Genomic DNA, 17,858 nt, shown 5'->3' on the forward strand with positions numbered 1-17,858 from the left:
TTTATTAAAAGAAACACTTTCTCTTAATTTAGGATGCCCTTTCGATTTTTATCTAATAAGAAATTTTTAGCCTGCAGACGAGTAAGTAGTCAGAGCGCTTGGAAGTGATTCGGATACCTTGAGTGGTTGCCCACTCAGACGTCCGTATCACCTCTGGACGTTCTGCACACTCAGTTATACATGAGCATTGTAGACGAGGAGTCACAAAGTTATATATAATTTGAATAAAATAAATTCAACTATTTGATAAGGAAATTATATCAAAAATATTTTTTTTTATTAATTCTTTAAATATTATCATGATAGTCAAAATTATCATCTTTCGCAAATTTATAATCTCCTAATCATATGAAATAATTACTTTTTATTTTTAAAACTATTTTTGAATTTATTTTATTTTTAATTAATGTTTAGTCTTATACTATTTTATATTATCTAACATAAATAGCCAGAAGATATGCAACACCAGACATATTTTAACATTACGTTTCCAGCAGATTTACACAGGAAGATGAAAACGACACAATCAATTTCAAAAATATAAACTGATTTAGTAAGAAACACTGAGATTTACTCTTTTTCCAGACTTAGAATATGAATCCCGGAGGGTGATGATTCTGTTGAATACCAGTTTATCAGGGGAAGAAGAGTTCAGATCAACAGCAAAGTAGCCTGAGAAATGAACATGAAAAATAATTCAAAACGAACTAAAATGAAGTGACAATTCTTTGCATGATCAACAACAACAACAACACTGGAACTTACCGAGTCTCTCAAACTGGAACTTGTCACCCAAAACAGCATTGGCGAGAGAAGGGACTGCATATGCTTCAGGAATCAACTCCTTTGAATGTGGATTGAGATCTGCTAACCAGTCCTCCAACTTGGCTGGATCCTAAATATCCATGCGTAACGAAGATGGGCTAACTTACTGCAGAAAATTGTCAAAAGAGCATAGAAGGAACGATTGAAGAACAGAAACTAACCTCTGAAAGAAATAATTTCTCAAATAACCTGACCTCCATCTTGAGAGGTTCAATACCAGGGGAAGGTTGAGCAACCCAATGAAGAACACCCTGCATTTGGGGTAAAGAAGAAACTCAGTCCATTGCTGTTAAGTCTGACAACAACCAAAGCATGTTGTTTGCAAACCTTTGGTTTTGTTTTTTTTGAAGGGTCATACTCAGCATGAATCTCGAGGACAGTGCCATTATCCCCGAGTATTACTTCTGTGCACTTTATAGGGAACGCATATCTGCAATTTAAACTTCATATCAATTTATAGTATCATTTTGTTGAGTGCAAAGCTAAAATTTTAACACTCGCCTGAGAAGAACTGTTTTTCCAGGTGCGAGGCCATAGAAATCTTTTGAATCCTTGAGACGAAAATCTGATTGCTCTATATAAATGACATTTGTAAACGGAACCTGTTGTGAGAGTGTCCACATTATGCAGAGGGAAAGATTGGAAACAATTATGAATTTCATGGTTAGCATCCATTCTGACTAATGGTATACCTTGTAATATGAAGAAGAATCATTTGATGGAGCATCAGGCCACATCTTTGCATCAAGATCTATTACTGAATCAGGATGGAGATTTGTGATCATCACCTGCAGTAAAGATTCCAAAATCAAGGATTAATGATATAATATACGACAAGAAAGACTCTCACAATGGAATTGGAATACCTTTAGAGGATGTAAAACCACCAGAGTTCTAGGTGCAGTTTTGTTGAGCTCTTCTCTAATGTGGTATTCAAGGCGATCAACTCGTATCATACTATTATCACTGTATAGTAATATTTAGAGAGTAACTACTAAGATTTGCCAAGCCATTAAAACACTAAATTTTAAGTTGATTATCATACATATTCCACTGAGAGTACAACATTATCATAAAAATTGTTCAGTTACTGATGACTGTCCTGAATGAAATCCACTAACAGTTGCCTTGTTAGAAGGTCAGACACAAGGCCTACAGCATAATTAAAGCTGCAAATGACAGGAAGTTTAGTAGATGAAATTCAAGTTAAACCTTCTAGTAATTCCAGTTCCTCTGATAAAAGAGTTGATTGCTGTTGAAGAGACTCCTCGTCGTCGCAGCCCAGCTAATGTCATTAGACGGGGATCATCCCATCCATCAACCCACTTTTCTGTTACCAGTCGCTTTAACTGCAATAGGATGATTCATTACTAGATGATAACATAAGTAAATTGTGCTAATCACCGAGGACAGAAAATCAACGGACCTTCCGCTTAGACATGACAGTATTTGTAACATTTAAACGTGAGTACTCCCATACATATGGTTGGTAAAGGCCTAAAGCAACAAGTAACCAGTAGTATGAAGGACGGCGGATGCCAAACTCAAGCGAACAAAGCTACAAAACAGCAAACATTTCATATAACAATGTAGCAAGACATTAGAGAAAAGGGTTTGTCACTAATAGGACATAGAATAAGGTAGCCTGATAGATGCTACTTCACTATTTGGACCATATAATGTTCATGTGCTACCAAGTCAATGGTTACTCTTTTAATTTCTAAATTGTCTTATCTTGTTTCAGTAGTGGAGGGCATCAAGGTCAGATTCCCCTCAAGATATCAACCAAATTTGAAAAGGGTAATTGATAGAGGATCTTAATTAATGTTCTTACATTCAGTGAGCATCAGGTATCATTGGTGCAACATAGGGCATTCAAAGACATAAACCCAACCAAATAGAACTTCATATGATCATGAAAGCAATAATAGTCCACTGCACAAATGTCAGTATTAAAAGGCATATGGAATGCTTAAGCGTAGCAGACAGATTAATCAATGGCAATCCATTATGATTTACTAATTACAAATCCAATATACTCTGTGATGGTAAAGCTTGAATAGATTGTGGAAGGAACACTTACTGAATGTGTAACATTTTCCAGTGAATCCACTATGCAGTGAGAATAGTCATAACTAGGATATATACACCACTTGTCGCCGACTTGAGGATGGTGAACAAACTGTACAGAGTTAGCGGAATAGAAATTAAGTATTATTAAGTCTAAAAGTATCAATTGTGTTTAAGAGAAAATATCTCACCTTAATACGATACGCTATCAAATCATACATATTCTTATTATGACTCTGCATATCTTGCTTCAGTCTGAGTGTAGCTTTTCCCTCCTCAATCAAACCTCTTTTCATGTCTTTAAATAACTTCAAAGATTCTGCAATAGGTCTATCCCTCCATGGGCTGTTCATTTTCTTCTCTCTGTACTCCTTTACTTCTTCTGGAGTCTGGAGAGAAAAATAAAGTAAAACTAGCAGTTATTTTCGTACATATTTATCTCACTCCTCACAATCTAGTAATGAGAAATATTATACTTTCTTCAGTAACAATGTTAATATACTTTGCAAGCATATTGCAAACAAATATAAACATACCTGATGATCAACATATGCTAGGCCTCTGCGTATCAATTCCACTGCTAGATCATACAATTCTTGAAAGTAGTCACTCGTGTGGGTAACCTGATAAAACAAATACCAGTTTGATAATGTAGAAAATTATAATAAAAGAAACTAGATACCAACTTTGAAAGGCTGCCAACCCATCCATTGTATTATTTCTTGGTTATGATCCATGTACTCTTTCTTTTCAGCTTCAGGATTTGTATCATCGAACCTAGAAGGCACAACAGCAAGCAAAACTACTATGATGAATTAGGGATATATACACATGATATCTACATCAAACAGAAAATTAATATGTAGCTACTATTCTAATCCAGACTAGAATTTGTTCGACCACCACATACAAATAAACAGTGGTTAATTTACAAACCAAATTTTCATTTCAAGGAAGACAAACAAGAGGCACCCAAAATTGACACAGATTATACCTAAAAATTTATCAGGACCACAATTGTTATTTTAAATGCAGAAGCAGAAAAGCAAAGTAATGTTTAACACTATATAAAAGTGAAGAGATGTATTCCTTACCTTAAGTAGCATGACCCTCCCCTATCTTTTGCTAAACCAAAATCAATAAACAGTGCCTGAAGATGCAAAACATAAATATAAAAATAGACACCAAACAATACCTTAGTAAGCAGAATTATTCTACCTTAGCATGGCCAATATGTAGATATCCATTAGGTTCGGGAGGGAAACGAGTGAAAACCTTCCCACCAGTAAACTTAAGATGTCTTTCCAGGTTCTCCTTTGTATTGTAAGCTCTCCAGATGTCTCCATTACTGAAAAATATCTGTGTGTGAACCTGCGATTTCAAAGCAGAAAAGCAACCATAGAGAACTTATCATGCCACCAGTGAAGCAAATTGTGGAAGAAAGAAGTCAAAGCTTGAGCAGATCTTTCAACTTCCTCATAAAGTACTGTTGGTAGTTGTCTACTAAAATAAGAAAGGAAAATTCTCATTATGATCAGAAAAAAAGGCATAAAACATAAATTCTAGCCATAATTCTTCACTCGTAATGCAATGCTTATATTTATGACAGAGATAACTCATTTATGGATCTAGATAATATACTGACAGAATAGCACAAGAACAAGAAAAGTACTATTTCTGACTAGTACAACTATGCATATCAGATTAGAAAAATGGGCCTAGTTATCACCTTTCGTCTAGCAATGAAATAGAAAGGACTAGAATACAGATGCAGCACATGATAAGACAAAAGTTAAACAATCATGTACAGATTAAAATTTGGATCAGATATGAACAGCTAAGCTGAGGAAAATGCAACTAGATATTGATTCAAGATATTTGATCAGAAAGATATTGAGGAAGTTACCTTAAAGTTTTCAGCAGGTTCTGGAAATATCAAGAATGGATTCACTTCCTCCTCCACACTTGGAGCACATGCAATTGCATCACTTGCTTTTTCCTAGAAGTATATGCACACAGCTACAAAAATCATCCAAGGACCACAATATGCTTCTTTTTAAGCAGCCAATAGCATTCTTACCTCAACTTTCACAGGCTGTTCCTTTTTTTTTAGAGGTTCCTTATCATCTTCAGCTGTCTTCTCACCAAGAATCACTCGAAGCTTCTGATCAATCAATTCCTGTTGATTTATCAAAAAGAACTAAGAAAAAAAATATAATGACATTAATGATTAAAATAAAATTTGCTAAGGACCTGTGTGTTCTATTCCTTACCTTCACAATTCTGGCATCGGCCCACAGGTGATGTTTTCTGACTTGACCACATAGATTGCCGACTGGTTTTGAACAAGAAGCAATCAAACACAAAATCACAAATGTACATGGTAACAATTTGAGGAGAAAGTTTTCAAAAAGAAAAACAACAAATTTCATGAAATGGAAATGAAAATATACATGTATATAAATGAATAGGCACGCCTAGTAATTCTATGGAAAGATAATTTTCTATGATAATGCATACAGAGTCAGCACACATTAAGTGGATATAGGTACTCACTAACATGGCAGGCTAAATCACATTACTAGAGACGCACAATGAAAAGAATCAGCAATTCATAAGAAAGGATTTTATGGCAATCATGAGTTGACTTGTTTAGATCAACTTTTATACCTTTTCTGTTCAGAAATTTTTATATCTTTTTAAATTATAAAAATAATTGTACAAGGTAATAACTGGAAGGGGGAAAAACTAAGATGGAAAAAAGAACAAACCATTGATACGATGACGTTGTTCCAATATCGAATTCATATTTTCTTCAACGACAGCATTAACTGATGACTCAATCTCTTCACTCGAAATATCCACTCCTGCATTGATTCACACAGCAAGATTGGGGGGATAGTTAGAAACTGAAAATTCTACTTCCACCAAAAAGTTATAATTCACAAGCTAAACCCAGAAAGATACTCTTTTATAAAGATATAACACGAAAAATATACATTATGAGCAAAGATTACCTCAAGAAATTTTAAGTGATGAAAATACTATAAACTACTACAACATGTTGGCTACAATGATCTTTTGCTATATATTCTGAGTAAACTAATTAAGGTTGGACAACTAAAAAAAATATTGATTGCTTGGAATTATGGATATTTTGATTGTGAAAAAAAGCCTAAAAGAGATGAAAGTCTAACTACTCTTTCAACTTCATAACTTGTCAGTCAATATGCATATGTTGACTGGTCTTACAAAAAACTAAAGCATCTGAAATTTAATTGTGCTTCTAACTCTAGCTTTTCAGTCAGTATAAGAATATTTAGTGTGCCAAAATAATAAATACATCTAAAAGGACTAAATACTCTTCCAACTCTTTTAAGTTTTCATCAAGTCAAACAGACAATTGAACTCAATTCAAGTGTTTCCTACGTCAACCTTTAATCCATAAGAGAGAGTTGTTGAGCATGTAAAATTGTAGTGTCTGATAAGAAAAACATACTATGATTGACTTCTCAGATCACAATTTGCATGAGAACACGAGCAGTCATAACAATTGAGACTTGTATTAGTGTGCAATCATTTAATTTAAGAAATTGTAAGAGAAAAAAATCAAGAAATCTAGCAAGGTAAACATATTTAAACCTTTGAAAGAAATTAGGAAATGACAATTAGTAATTAATTTTAAAGATGCAGACTGACGGGAATACACCCAATAGAAATAAACAGTGAAAAGGAATCCATGATAGTAACCAACAAGACCGTATTGATTCATGTTATATTTAGCAAAACAATACATCATTAATGGTAAAGTATCATAAGAAAGATCGGTAATATATCACCGTTAGTAATATTCCTCAAAGGATACTAAAGTCAAGATAGATTTTGGTTTAATGTTTCTAGAAATTTGATAGTAAAAGTCTCTTCCAAATTACAATGCAAAGTAGGAAAAGAGAAAATTGCTATGTAAATGTAGAAATTCACTGTAAAAGTTACAAAAGGATTTCAGGTCAAACGTCATTCAAAGTAATAACACTAGTACCTACACCACAAGCTTCTTCAAATTCATTCAACTTGAAAGTTTCAGGTTCAATACTGCTTAGAAATGCTAAAGCTGCATCTAGCTGGACCTGGTTTTTAATCTGCAAGAAAAATAAAAAATAAGATCATTCTATTATATGAATACTTGTTTTCCATGAACATATGAAAAAAAAAATCAACTAAGGATATGCAGCCTTGCAGCCCATAATTCACACTGGAGATTTAGTTGCGTGCAACAGAGCCAAGGAGCAGTACCTTTGATGAAACTATATACCGAACCAGCGTAGGCCGGTGAATTAGTGCGTTAGCTGGGCACTTCGTCGCAACCTATCTCGCGCAACAAAACAATCCAAAATACAATCGCATACAGAAAGCCCTATTTAGCTGCTCAAACACTTCCCAGAATAAACAAGAGAAGAAATACCATGTAAAGAAGGTTTCCGATTGTCTTGCTGCATCAATCAACGCCGGCCTGCAATGAAAGGCACGAAATCGGTAAGTTTCTTGAAAGATTACAAACTTCCCGACAGACAAAATACGGCACAAAAATCCGAACAACCGCGGTTAAACAACTTCACGTACGAAACAGAACAAGAAGGTGATAATCAAGAAGAAATGACCTCCTTGATCACGGCGGTGAGGCTGGCGGTCACCTTTCGGTTGACGAGGGCGTTCTCCGCCGTCCTCTGATTCAATCCAATGGACAGGAACAGGCTGAGGGGATCCATCTTCGCAGCAAGTCAACTAGCGGGGGAAAGACGACGATGCAAATTAATTATATATTTTTATATCATTTCTCATCGAAAATTCCTTTGCCTCACTTTTCCTAAAAGCACCTCCAAAGAATTGAAATATCCGCTACCTTGTAACTACACATCCTTACATTACATTCATCTACAATTAATGTCGATATATATATATATATATATATATAGACACACACTTAATGCCTCATCGTTTGAGGGCCCAAAGCAACAATCCACCTAATAAAAGAAGATGGTTTAGGATGGAAGAGACATTCCATAATATTGTTTTCCCTTTCCATGTTCATCACTTATCTACAATAAACATATATACTAATTAACAATGCACTCTTGCTGATTGAAGTCATGCATCTACTTAATAGCTGCGGTGAATAAGATAGCTAAGTTTCAAAAGTTAGGGTTGAAGTTAAGATGAAGTGGTAGTTCTAGTTAAGGTGAGGTGGTGATTAAAGTTAAGGGATACATGATCGAGCGAATCACTTTTCCTAGGCACAACTTCTAGAATAAATCTGTCTGGCCCGAGAGCCGGTCGGATCTACAGACTAAGTTCCTCACTTTTCTTAGGTGTGACTCTTATCATATAACAGGCCAGTTGACTCGAGAGCTGGTTGAACCTTCGAGACTTAGTTCTCTACTCTTCAAGAACAAGTCTTTCAATATACAGCTAGTCGGTCTCAAAGCTAGTTGGGCCTTCGGGACTAAGTTCCTTACTTCTTTTGCGCAAATCTCCCATCCGGTTAGATCTATAGCCGGACAGATCTATAGACTCAATTCCTCACTTCTCCTGGACGTGACTTTCAGCATATAGCAGGTCGGCCTCAAAGCAAGTTGGACATTTAAGACTTAGCTCCTACTCTTCAAAGGTAAGTTTCTCAGTATACCATTGGTCGGCCCCATAATTGATTGGGCCTTCGGGACTTAATTAGCTCTTTACTTTCTCTGTGTAAGTCTCCCAATATACAGTCGGTCGACCCTAGGGTCAGTCGTATTTCCTTCAGGAGATAACAGTGTCAGAGAATCGTAACAATTTGTTAGAAAATAACGGTTGTCTCTAAAAAAATATTCCTCTATCTTGACATATGCACACAATGGAACCTTCCTCTAAAGATAGTCGCACCCTTTCTTTACTCGACATATTCTGACATTAGATATTCTTTGTCATCTCATTATTGCAGGATTATGAGAGAGAGTATAAAAAGAGATCATCTTGATTAATCAAGTAGACTGATTCCTAGTCATATATCCGGACTATTATTCTATTATTCATCTTCAATTCCACTTTTCTCATGAAAATATTATTTTAACTTGTGTCGGAATGCCTCTATAAAAATCTACTTGTTAATTCTGACTCTAACATTATTTGTTGATTCTTTGGTGTGCATAGATTCCTAAGGCCTTCATCTTCTCACGGTCGACTCAGCCAGCACATAATCTTTTTCACTTTCAGACAGATCAGCCAACGACAATCGTACGTTCTCACATGTCTTCATGTTGAAATTAATTAAAACATTACACTCGTCGGCTAACTCTGAATGTTGAGTTCAAAGATTTTAGTTGCACTAAACAAAAGTCAACTATTTTTCTCAAAACTCCACAGTTAAACCATATGCATATCGAATACGCGTACACAATATAAAGTACTTCTTAAAAAGTGGTCTTTAATTAGTTCAAGAGGAATCTCCTCCTCACAAGTGACAGCCACCAAACTTCGAAAGATATTTCATTGAGACTAAAACTTATAACTTCTCTTCTCAGAGCATTACCACACCTTTAATTAACTTGGAGCATGCATTCTAATCAGAGTGAGAGCTTAAAGCTTCGAATGAGACAATAAAATTAACCCTATAAATACATATATCTTACTGACCTCTCCTTCTCACTACTCTCATCAGCATGTGTATATACATCTCTTCATGCTGCACCTCGTCAACTACCACAACTGCTCTCTGTCACTGCAGAGTATCTACCTGATCTCAGCTAGCTGTGAATTCATGGTGGAGGAAGCCATCGGGATGGACAAGAGAATAAGCAGCAGCGAGGAGGCGGAGGTGCGGAAGGGCCCATGGACCATGGAGGAAGACCTCACCCTCGTCAACTACATCTCCAACCACGGCGAAGGCGTCTGGAACAACATCGCTCGCTCTGCCGGTATATATATATATATTTTACAGCTTTTTGTTTCTTAAAATGGAAGCTCGATCTCGATGTGCCTGCTCTGCCGCTCTTTGCGATTTTAGGGTTGAACCGGACGGGGAAAAGCTGCAGGCTGAGGTGGCTGAACTACCTGCGGCCGGACGTGAGGCGGGGCAACATCACGCCGGAGGAGGAGCAGCTGATCATGGAGCTTCACGCGAGGTGGGGAAACAGGTGAGCGATCCAGCAAGAAGAGGAGGGCGCGCTGTATTAATATAATGAGTGGGTTAGCTAGACAGGGCGCGCGGTATTAAAATAATGGGAGGCGATGTGTGGCCAGAATTCTCCGGCGGCGGGTTCCGGCGCAGGAGAACCACCAATTTGATTGAGCACGTGCATGGAATTCTATTTATTCTATTGGTGTAGATAGATTTAGTTCCTATTAATTTTTCTTACTAATTTCAATTAAAGATAGAAGATTTTTGTACGTTAAGGATTACAATTTTAATTAAGGAACCAACAAATTAAATATTAAGATGATCAAATGTCAATTACCAAGTTCTACTGTGAAGGAATTAATAAAGTTACTAATTAAGATTTTGTTCTAATTTGCAAACTTGCGAGGTGGTCAAAAATTGCGAGGCAGCTCCCAGGGAGGACTGACAACGAGATAAAGAACTTTTGGAGGACCCGCGTGCAAAAGAGGCTCAAACACGGTGAGTGCTTAAAGAACAACTTGATGCTCAGAGACGAAGCCAGCACGAGCGCACTTCAAGTCAACGCCGCCGGAGATGTGGGCGGCGGCGCTAAACCGGTTTGCAACGGCAACATCATCGACAGCGATCTTCAGTACATGGACGACTCCGATGACTTCAACTTTTGGTCCGTGGAGGATTTCTGGTTACTAAATTAATACGAAGACAATATATATTAATGCGCCAATTAATCCATAATGAGAGATCGAATTATATATCGATCATATATAAATTAAACTAGAAGTGGACGATCGCTAGCTAGCTAGCTAGCGACTTGATGTTGTACAAATTAGCTAGCTTTGTAATTAAGCTTTTGCTATATGACAATTGCTCTAAAATACACTTGTTATGTGTCTTATTATCGATCCTTGTATACGTTGAAATCCTCGCAGCGTGTTAATTAAAATGTGTTGATGGCCGAAAAAATTACTCTAAAATTAATGTTTGATATCATAAAAATGTTAACGTTGTATTTGCTATGAGCTAGGAATAATTATATGTAGGCCATGAAAGAAACAATGCACGTGAACTAGTCTTGAATTCGAACTATCAACTGGCGAATGGATGTAGCAGCGTACGGCGGCACTTCCAAATCCCAGTTTGATTGGAGCCGATACCGAACCCAACCATTTGGAGCAAACCCGAATCCGTCTTTAGGGCCCCTTCCGTTTTGGCGCATAGAGTCGATGAACGTACGTGAGCCTAATTGTTAGGTATGCGGTTAATTGCCGACCGCCGCCTAATCCACCACGTGCGAATCTGTTTTCCAGTTTGTAGATCCTCCCGCCATCTTACGTCGTCGATATCCGCCACAAATTGGATTCGGTCGGGAGGGTAAGCTCGCGGTGGCCACGAATTGGAGGCGCGGCACGTGCGGGATTTGGGTATTTAAGGAAGGGTCAGGCAGGGTTTTTGAGCTGAGGAAGTGAAGTTTCATGGTTAGAGTTGATCATGAGGTGGCCGGGCAGGGCTTTTAATGTGTGTTGTTGGGGATAAAGGCCACGTTTTGTTAGCTAAAAGGGAAAAGAGTCGGAAAGGGATTGTCGAGAGGGGAATTGGAATGTGCAGACTAGAGAGGGGCAGGGTGGATAAGGATGGATGAGGGATTGATTGATTGCAAACGAAAGGGACAGGAAGGACAAGACTTGCATTACATTGCATTGCATGAATGCTTGCTTTTGAAGTGATGTAGCAGTCAGTATGGACTGTTTGTGTTGTTTGTACCACTAAGCAAGGGGCGAATTGATCCACCCACATGTTCCTGATCAATTATGTACCTGCACCGTTGAAACTCTTAAGACTTTCGCGTCTGTCAATTTCAGCAACGCCACTCATTTTTATATCGTTGAAACTGCATTTCACACTTCCCATTTTTCATACTTCTACAACTTCCTTCTGGTAGGTTCATCTAGTAACAAGCTTAGATCGGGCCTTAAAGCTCCCGCACCAGCCTGAAAGTCACGAGTTTTGGGGGCATCTCGTTAGTTGATCCACTCAATCTTAAGCGAGTTGAAGTTATGGAAATGAAAGTATTATCCATCTATAAAACTCAAATGAAAACCACCAATGTGGATCATAACCATATACCACAAAGTAAAACTCTTAAAACAGCTGAAATTTACATTAGTAGATTTGGAAGCCATTACCCAACTGTTGCACAAAGATAAAGGGGAAAGATAAGGAAAAAGAAAAAGAAAAAAAAAAAACCTACAGCACTCCATTAAGATGTACACTGCCAATGCATTAAGGCTGAGCTGCACTGTCAACTTGGTCGGTTTCAACATACTGAGAGTGTTTGGACTTCTTTGCTTCATAATCTCTCACTGCGGCCTTGATTGCATCTTCACCAAGCATGCTTGCAGTGCAGCTTAACTGCAGGCAGTGAAAGGTGTTTGGCAATTTCCCTGTAGGAATCCCAAGTGTCAGCGTATGCGCACATCTGGGGTGGTTTCTTGTACTAATACAGAAATTGTACTTGGGAGTCTCAAACATTTCGAACTTGCTGGGGCATAGTTAAGCAGAATACAGAGCCAGATCCAAAATCAGTGCAAGTGTGGTATCTATCAGGAATTGTATAAAGAAAATTAAACAAAACTGATGGTCTCGGGATTCAACCAATATGGAAGCAGCTTCCCTCAGTTAGAATTGATTGCCAACCTTGAAATAAGTTCAAAATGCCAAATTCAAACTGGCACCAAAATTTGGATCAATTTAATATTTATTTATTTTTCAATTTTATTTTCTAAGAAAAGAAGAAAAATTTAAACAGACAAGGCTGGAGGGAGTGAACTGTTAAAAGACAAACAACTTCCCGAAATCATTCCAAGAGGGTGTGAACTGTGAATGACCTAAATTTTATTTGGTCCAAGTGTCAACTTCTCCCTAAAGCTTAAGACAGCTTTGATTAGTTCAACTATTAAGTTACGGCTTATCAACTACAACCTGGAAATGGATGATATGCAACTATATGAACAAGCATGCAAAATAATCAATTACATGAGTCAATACAAGATTTAGAATTCCCCCAACTAGTTGATCCTCCAGATAAACACACATCCTAAGATTCTCACGCAGGATGATTCTTTAAAAGTTATCTAGCTTAACAATCATAAGAATTTACCTCTAAGCACTAATAAGTGAATACTTGACAAAAAAAACCCTGCCCCAATAAGTAGCCCATAGCAAGTGGAACCAAGTCTCAAATCACAAGCATCCGTAGGCAAGCTTGATAATCTCCACTTGTTTTTGGTAGCACTTAAAAACACTTTGATTTGCAATCAAACCTTAAACTTTTGAACCATGCATTCAAGAAGAAAATAATCGATAGAATTCTGGTTCAGAGCATGAACATATATCAAAAATCAAATGGATTAGAGAACCCAAAATTGTATTATATCAACTACTAAGGAAGGAATATAATTCAAAAACATATGTGATATATTCTCAAGAACAACCAATCCATATAGTAAGGTAAAAAAATAGAATGAGTTAGTAAGACCGGATTACTTACGTGTTTCTAATAGATAAAACTTCATCCATCGTCTTCCCTTTTACCCATTCAGTAGCTGCAACGATCAAACATTTAAACACTTAAGGCTTTTCAACTTAATAAAAATAATAAAAGGAGCATTGTATTTGTGATAGCATAGAAATGTTTAAATGCAATAACTTCAAGAGGGTGATGACAATAAAGATAGTGATAACAACAAAAAGAACAGTCGAGAATATTAATTACAAATTGATTTCAATTACTGATAACTTATTTTGTTTGGATTGTAATCACAATCATATTTATAATTATTTTTATATTTAATATTATCATATTTATCATAATATTCCATGTTCATCATTACATTTTCTATATATTATCTTGGCAATATGTATAAATAAGTTTGTTAGCTATGACAATCATCAATAATAAAAAAGCAATTGTCATCTCTTTATTTTTCACTATATTTTGTCATTTCTATGTTTATGTGCTACGGTTCTGTATTTCAACATGGTATCAAAGCCATGATCTTTTGCACCTTCCTCTTTCCTCTCTTTTCCCCTTTTCTCTTCCACCCACACAGCAGAAGCCCCACCACCATATGCACGCCAATCTCCTCTTCCAGTAATAGCAAGTCTAACATCCTCCCCACCTTCACTCTCTCTTTTCAACAAGCAGCAACAACAGGCCTTCCTCTTCGCTATCCTAGTAGGTCTCCTCCTTTCCATCGCGCCTTGCCCCTTTCCATCGTGCCTTGCTCTTCTATCTTTTTTTCTATTCTTTTAATGTTATTTCTCTTTTCTTTTTTCATTTTTCTATAGTGCACTGTCGGTTTTTTCCTTAGGAAGATTTATGATTTTTCTCCCCTTTTCCTTTTCTTATGTGTTTTTTTTTCTTCCATAAAAAAAAACAAAACAATTGTCGTCACCTCCTCCTTCCTCACCGCTCTTACTTTCTCTTCTTAATTTCTCTTTCTCCTTTCTTCTTTCTTTACTTTTCCTTCCTTCGTTTTCGAATTGATTTTTTTCCCTTCTCTCACCCACAACAATAGTTTTTTCCCCCTTATCTTCTCCCTCTCGCCATGATCCTTCATCATGGTTGGCATGAAGAAGTTTGCCTGTGCTTTCCTTGTTGCAACCATCTCCATCATTGTAACCCTAGCTAATGAAGGCCACGATCACGATGCCCTAGCCCCATTGTCACCGGAGCCAGTCCACCGACATGGGTCGCAATATTCATAATCATGCCCAACCCACCACTGCCTCTCTTTTTTTTTCCATGTGCCACCTCTTCCTCTTCCCTATTTCTCCCCGTCTCTTTTTCTTCTTCCACTCCAAATCAGCCCAGCTTCCAATAACTCTCTCCTCTCCTCTCCTCTACCTATTTTCTAGCAATATGACCAGATAGCCTCTTCGCCTTTCTCTTTTTCCAACAAGCAATAGGAACAAGTTCCCCGTCTCTTTCTTCTCTTCTTCACGGTTGCATCATCAATTTAATTGTCTTTTTTTTCCTTCAGCAACAACATTTCCCCACCAACTTCCTTCTTCCTCAATTTCTTCCTCTTAATCTTTTTCTCCCTTAATTTTTCCAGCAACATATCCCCGCCAACTTCATTCTTCGTCAATTTCAATTTCTTCCCAAGATCAATTTCTTCCTAGTTTTCCCCCTTAATTTTTTTTCTTCGAGCATGCAGCAGAGCTTGTTGATGTTTTCTTTTCCCACAATAGGCCAACAATTCCTTTCCTTTGAGCCACTGAAGCCACAAAAAAAAAAATCTCTATTCTCTATTTCTTTCATCTACTTTGTTTTGGATTGTCCTATGCTCTTCTACTTTTGATTTAATTCCCCTTCTTTTTTTCTCTTTTTCTACTTTTAATTCTTCTCTACTACTATTTCTTTCACCTATTTAATTGAGCTTCTCAAATCTTTCACATCGCCACTCTTCCCTTCTTTCTAAGATCCTCAAGACCTTGGCATCAATTGTCTTCCTTCAAATCAATTGTGAAGATATTCAACAACTACATTTAAGCCAAAGAAGCACAGTTGAAATTTGCTCCTTCATCGATACTAACATGCTTCAATCCCTCCCCACAGCAGCAATTCTTCTGTCACCTCTTCCCCATTCTTTCAACATCAATCTAGAAAACTTCTCTTCTCAATAGCAGTAGCACATTCCACCTCTTCTTCTTTCTTGTTTCTTTTTCCTGTTTTTCCCGTAGCAAGAGCAACATCTCTTTCCTTCTCCTTAATTTCAAAGACCACAAGCATCTTCCCTCTTTTTATCTTCCTCTCCTTTTCTTCTGCTGCCTTCTCCTGTTCTTCCAGCAATGTTAGAACTAGCAAACCTTCTCCTTCTCTTCCTCCTCTCCTCCTTTACAACCGCATCCACATTATAGCTGCCTTTCCTCCATCAGGTGTTGTCTCTTTTTAGCCATCTTCTAACCGACCAAATAGCAAGTTTTCTTTTTCCAAGTTTTGCTCAGCACATAGAAACAGATTTCCTAGAATGGCTGCTCCAGCAAAAATTTCCAACCACCAGAATTGCAGCTTGACTCTTCTTCTTCCATTGTCACCAAGTTCAGTGTGCTCTTCCAAAAATTCAGTAACAGCAAGACTATAGTCTTCTCTTTCTCTACTGGTGGTCATTGTCTTAGAATAATTGATTGGTTGTATAATTGAAGAAGTGTTAAGGCCACGATCACGGTGCCCTAGCCCCATTGTCACTAGAGCCAGTCCACCAACATCGGTCGCAATGTTCACAATCATGCCCAACCTGCCGTCTCCTCTTCTTCTATTTTCCATGCACCACCCTTCCTCTTCCCTATTTCTTCCAGTTTCTTTTTTCTTTTTCCACTCCAAATCAGCCCAGCTTCCAGCAACAACTCACTTCTCTCCTCTTCTCTCCTCTCCTTGTTTTCTAGCAATATGAGCAGTAAGCCTCTTCGCCTTTCTCTTTTTCCGACAAGCAATAGGAACAAATTTCCCGTCTCTTTGTTCTCTTCTTCATTGCTGCATCATCAATTTAATTGCCATTTTTTTCCAGTAACAACATTTTCCCACCAACTTCCTTCTTCCTCAATTTCTTCCTCTTAATCTTTTTCTCCCTTAATTTTTCCAGCAACAACATCTTCCCACCAACTTCATTCTTCGTCAATTTCAATTTCTTCCTCTTTTTCCCCCTTAATTTTTTTTCTTCGAGCATGCAGCAGAGCTTGTTGATGTTTTCTTTTCCCGCAATAGGCCAACAATTCCTTTCCTTTGAGCCACTGAAGCCACCAAAAACAAAAATCTCTATTCTCTATTTCTTTCATCTACTTTGTTTTGGATTGTCCCATGCTCTTCTAATTTTGATTTAATTCCCGTTCTTTTTTTCTCTTTTTCTACTTTTAATTCTTCTCTACTACTATTTCTTTCACCTATTTAATTGAGCTTCTCAAATCCTTCACATCGCCACTCTTCCCTTCTTTCTAAGATCCTCAACATCTTGGCATCATTTGTCTTCCTTCAAATCAATTGTTAAGCTATTCAACCACTACATCTAAGCCAAAGAAGCATTATTGAAATTTGCTCCATCAATAGTAGCAAGCTTCAATCCCTCCTCACAGCAACAATTCTTCTTTTGTCACCTCCTCCCCATTCTTTCGAGATCAATCTAGAAAACTTCTCAATAGCAGTAACACATTCCACCTCTTCTTCTTCTTCTTCTTCTTCTTCTTCTTCTTCTTCTTTTCTTTTCCTGTTTTTCCCTTAGCAAGAGCAACATCTCTTTCCTTTTCATTAATTTCAAGGACAACAAGCTTCTACCCTCTTTTTATCTTCTTCCAGCAATGTTAGAGCTAGCAAACCTTCTCCCTCCTCTCCTCCTTTACAACAGCAGCAGCGTTATAGCTGCCTTCCTCCATCAAGTGTTGTCTCTATTTAGCCATCTTTTAACCAGCCAAATAGCAAGTTTTTTTCCAAGTTTTGTTCGGCACATAACAGATTTCCAAGAATGGCTGCTCCTACAAATTCCAGCTACCAGAATTGCTGTCTCTTCTTCTTCCAAAGTCACCAAGTTCGTTGCCTGATATGAGCTCGAGTGTCGTGCTACGGGAGCTTATCAAATTACAATTAAAGTTACCGAACCCCTCTACACTAAAGTAGTATAGAAATGACTCGGGTCGTCTCACAAAGAATGTAACGATAGGATGACAACTTCAGGATTGGTTATGACTTTTGGATTTTTGATATGAAACTGGGGGTTTGGGTTTGAGTTCTAACACTATGATACGAAATAGCAAGCAA

The 17,858-nt window shown here is 37.4% G+C and overlaps 2 protein-coding genes and 1 pseudogene across 4 annotated transcripts; 1 reads left to right on the plus strand and 2 right to left on the minus strand.

Moving 5' to 3' along the window:
- Positions 1–465: 465 nt before the first annotated feature.
- LOC122012097 (glutamine--tRNA ligase-like) lies at positions 466–7,687 on the minus strand. 3 transcript variants are annotated; one of them, XM_042568546.1, is made up of 23 exons: positions 7,554–7,687; positions 7,358–7,405; positions 7,189–7,260; positions 6,935–7,034; positions 5,667–5,762; positions 5,169–5,230; positions 4,976–5,074; positions 4,802–4,894; positions 4,114–4,266; positions 3,990–4,045; positions 3,582–3,672; positions 3,432–3,518; positions 3,087–3,284; positions 2,909–3,007; positions 2,252–2,383; positions 2,038–2,174; positions 1,692–1,791; positions 1,518–1,613; positions 1,327–1,427; positions 1,153–1,255; positions 987–1,076; positions 766–895; positions 466–672 (listed from the first exon to the last, which is right to left on the minus strand). In XM_042568546.1, the coding sequence occupies exons 2-23, from the start codon at positions 7,358–7,360 to the stop codon at positions 551–553; spliced, it is 2,220 nt and encodes a 739-aa protein (XP_042424480.1). In that variant the 5' UTR covers positions 7,361–7,405; positions 7,554–7,687; the 3' UTR covers positions 466–550. The 3 variants fall into 3 exon arrangements, with proteins under 3 accessions (XP_042424480.1, XP_042424481.1, XP_042424482.1); XM_042568547.1 differs by having other exon boundaries at positions 7,587–7,676; XM_042568548.1 differs by having other exon boundaries at positions 6,939–7,034; positions 7,189–7,405.
- A 1,770-nt stretch (positions 7,688–9,457) lies between these two features.
- On the plus strand, positions 9,458–10,743 carry LOC122009668 (MYB-like transcription factor EOBII). Its single transcript, XM_042565922.1, has 3 exons — positions 9,458–9,845; positions 9,935–10,064; positions 10,455–10,743. Exons 1-3 carry the CDS (start codon positions 9,611–9,613, stop codon positions 10,741–10,743), a joined length of 654 nt encoding a protein of 217 aa, XP_042421856.1. The 5' UTR covers positions 9,458–9,610.
- Positions 10,744–12,139: 1,396 nt separating this feature from the next.
- LOC122009669 overlaps positions 12,140–17,858 on the minus strand; it is a 47,201-nt pseudogene continuing 41,482 nt past the window's right edge.

Source organism: Zingiber officinale, chromosome 8A (genome assembly GCF_018446385.1).
Source record: "Zingiber officinale cultivar Zhangliang chromosome 8A, Zo_v1.1, whole genome shotgun sequence".
Lineage (NCBI taxonomy): Eukaryota > Viridiplantae > Streptophyta > Magnoliopsida > Zingiberales > Zingiberaceae > Zingiber > Zingiber officinale.